General features: G+C 59.8%; 1 protein-coding gene across 2 annotated transcripts in view; it reads right to left on the reverse strand.

Moving 5' to 3' along the window:
* Positions 1-1827, reverse strand: part of AK1 (adenylate kinase 1) — a 9161-nt gene that overhangs the window by 3223 nt on the left and 4111 nt on the right. The window contains exons 1-4 of one of the 2 annotated variants that reach the window (XM_024762512.1): positions 1630-1693; positions 1290-1325; positions 972-1135; positions 78-194 (exon numbers count right to left, since the gene is read on the reverse strand). In XM_024762512.1, coding sequence (XP_024618280.1) covers positions 78-194; positions 972-1135; positions 1290-1325; positions 1630-1687 — 375 coding nt within the window. In that variant the 5' untranslated portion in view covers positions 1688-1693. Of the gene's footprint in view, positions 1-77; positions 195-971; positions 1136-1289; positions 1326-1629; positions 1694-1827 lie in introns of those variants that run through there. The other variant, XM_024762513.1, reaches the window with a different exon arrangement.

The following is a 1827-nucleotide window of genomic DNA, read 5'->3' on the forward strand; positions in this document are numbered from 1 at the left end:
CCCTCTGCTCAGAACTGCCCATCACAGCAGCCTTTGCCGGCTCATCCCATGTCACAGCTCCAAGAGGTTGCACTTACCCTCCGCTCAAACTCTTCCCCCTGCTTCACCTCCCGGGGATAGCCGTCGATCAGGAAGCCTTTGGAAGTATCTACCTTGGCCAGCATGGCATCTCGGAGCATGTCCAACACTGTGTCCTGGAGGCGTGGCAAAAGAAGATGGGGTCATGACCCCCTATTCTCCACCCCCTCCTCGGGCCTCTGCACGCGTTGCCCCACAGCCAGAAATGCCCTCTGCCCTAACACAGATTTCCCAAACAAGCCTCCCTCTCCAGGAAGCCTTCTGTGAACTGTGACGACTTGATTGATTGATTGAATCATTCATTCATTCGTTCATTCATTTCTTCATTCACTCAATAATATGACTGAGCCCCTCCTCCCAGCCTCCTGTCTGGGCCCTGAGGACACAGCTGTGAACAAAGCAGACCTTCCCTGCCCTCCGCAAACTCACAGTCTGCTGAGGGGACAGACTATTACACCGTTGATTTATAGTTTCCAAGCATGACATGGGTTATATGGACAAAGAAGGGAGGCTACTGGAGTATAAAGTTGGCGGGAGGCGGGGTCTTAGCCTGTCTGAGGAGTCAGCAAGGTATGAAAGATGAGGAGGAAAGAACATTCCAGGCAGGAAAGAGTGTGATCAGTGTGAGGGGACAGAAAGGCCAGGGTGGTGGGAATCCAGAGGGGTTGGTGGTGGGAGGGGTTGGTGGTGGGAGGGGTTGGCAGGGCAGGTCCTGGAGGCTCCCGGGAGCTTCCGGAAGGAACTTTCTGCCAAGGGCAGTGGGGACCCTCAGGAGCGTTCAGAAACAGGGAAGGTCATGGTCCGCCTTGCTAGTGTGTCATGGGCTTTGCTGGCTGGTGTCCACTCAGGGCCACCATCACCCCCCAACCCTCACCCTGCCGGGGCCCACTCACCAGTGGCACCAGCTGCCCCTTCTCCATGATTTCCGACAGCATCTTTCCCCTGGCTGAGCCTGAGCTGACCTCAGCCCGCAGGAGGTCCCCGGTGGAGAGGTGGGTGTAGCCGTACTTCTGGACAATCTTCTCACACTGGGTGCCCTTCCCCGAACCAGGCCCGCCTGCAAGCGCCCGCCCATTCAGAAGCCCCGAGAAATGGGACAGGGTCTGCCCGGGTCACCCAGTGAAGCGGGGGCAGAGCCCAGGGTACAGCCCCAGGCCCAGGCTCCCACCAGGGCCTGCAAAGCCCCTCCCTGCCTGCTGCCTTGGACTCACCCACCACAAAGATGATCCTGGTTTTCTTCAGTTTCTCTGTGGGAGAGAAAAGGGAAGCAGAGCTCAGTGAGTCACTGGACAGAGAACCAGAGGCACCTCTGGGATCCCAGGCCTGTGCTGGGCCCCAGGCAGCTACACACACACAGCTCATGGTCCCGTCAGAGAGGCAGTGAGTCAGCCCAGAGTGAGGGATAATGGGGCGAGGAAAACTCAGAGACTGGGACAGGTCAGGGAGAAGAGGGTGTTCCAGGCCTGAAGGCTACGGGCTCAGCACACGCTGTGACGGTGACCCTCAGAGGCTCAGACGCCAACCCTCGCGTTGGCCGAGACGCCTGGTCACCTCGGGCGTTAGCGTCTTCCACGCTGCAGGCGTCTGGTGCCGAGCAGCAGGCCCGCATGGTCCTGCTCTGCTGTGTCCCCTGCCCTTCCCCTCCCGGGCCCTGGGCCAGCCTGCGGCCTGCCTTCCCTGGGCGGTACCAGTGTGGAGTTGGCAACCACAACACACGTTGCCCTGGAGACGGTTGCCCGGGGGTGGGGG

The sequence above is a fragment of the Neophocaena asiaeorientalis genome, unplaced genomic scaffold (genome assembly GCF_003031525.2).
Source record: "Neophocaena asiaeorientalis asiaeorientalis breed wild unplaced genomic scaffold, Neophocaena_asiaeorientalis_V1.1 scaffold78, whole genome shotgun sequence".
Taxonomy (NCBI): Eukaryota; Metazoa; Chordata; class Mammalia; order Artiodactyla; family Phocoenidae; genus Neophocaena; species Neophocaena asiaeorientalis.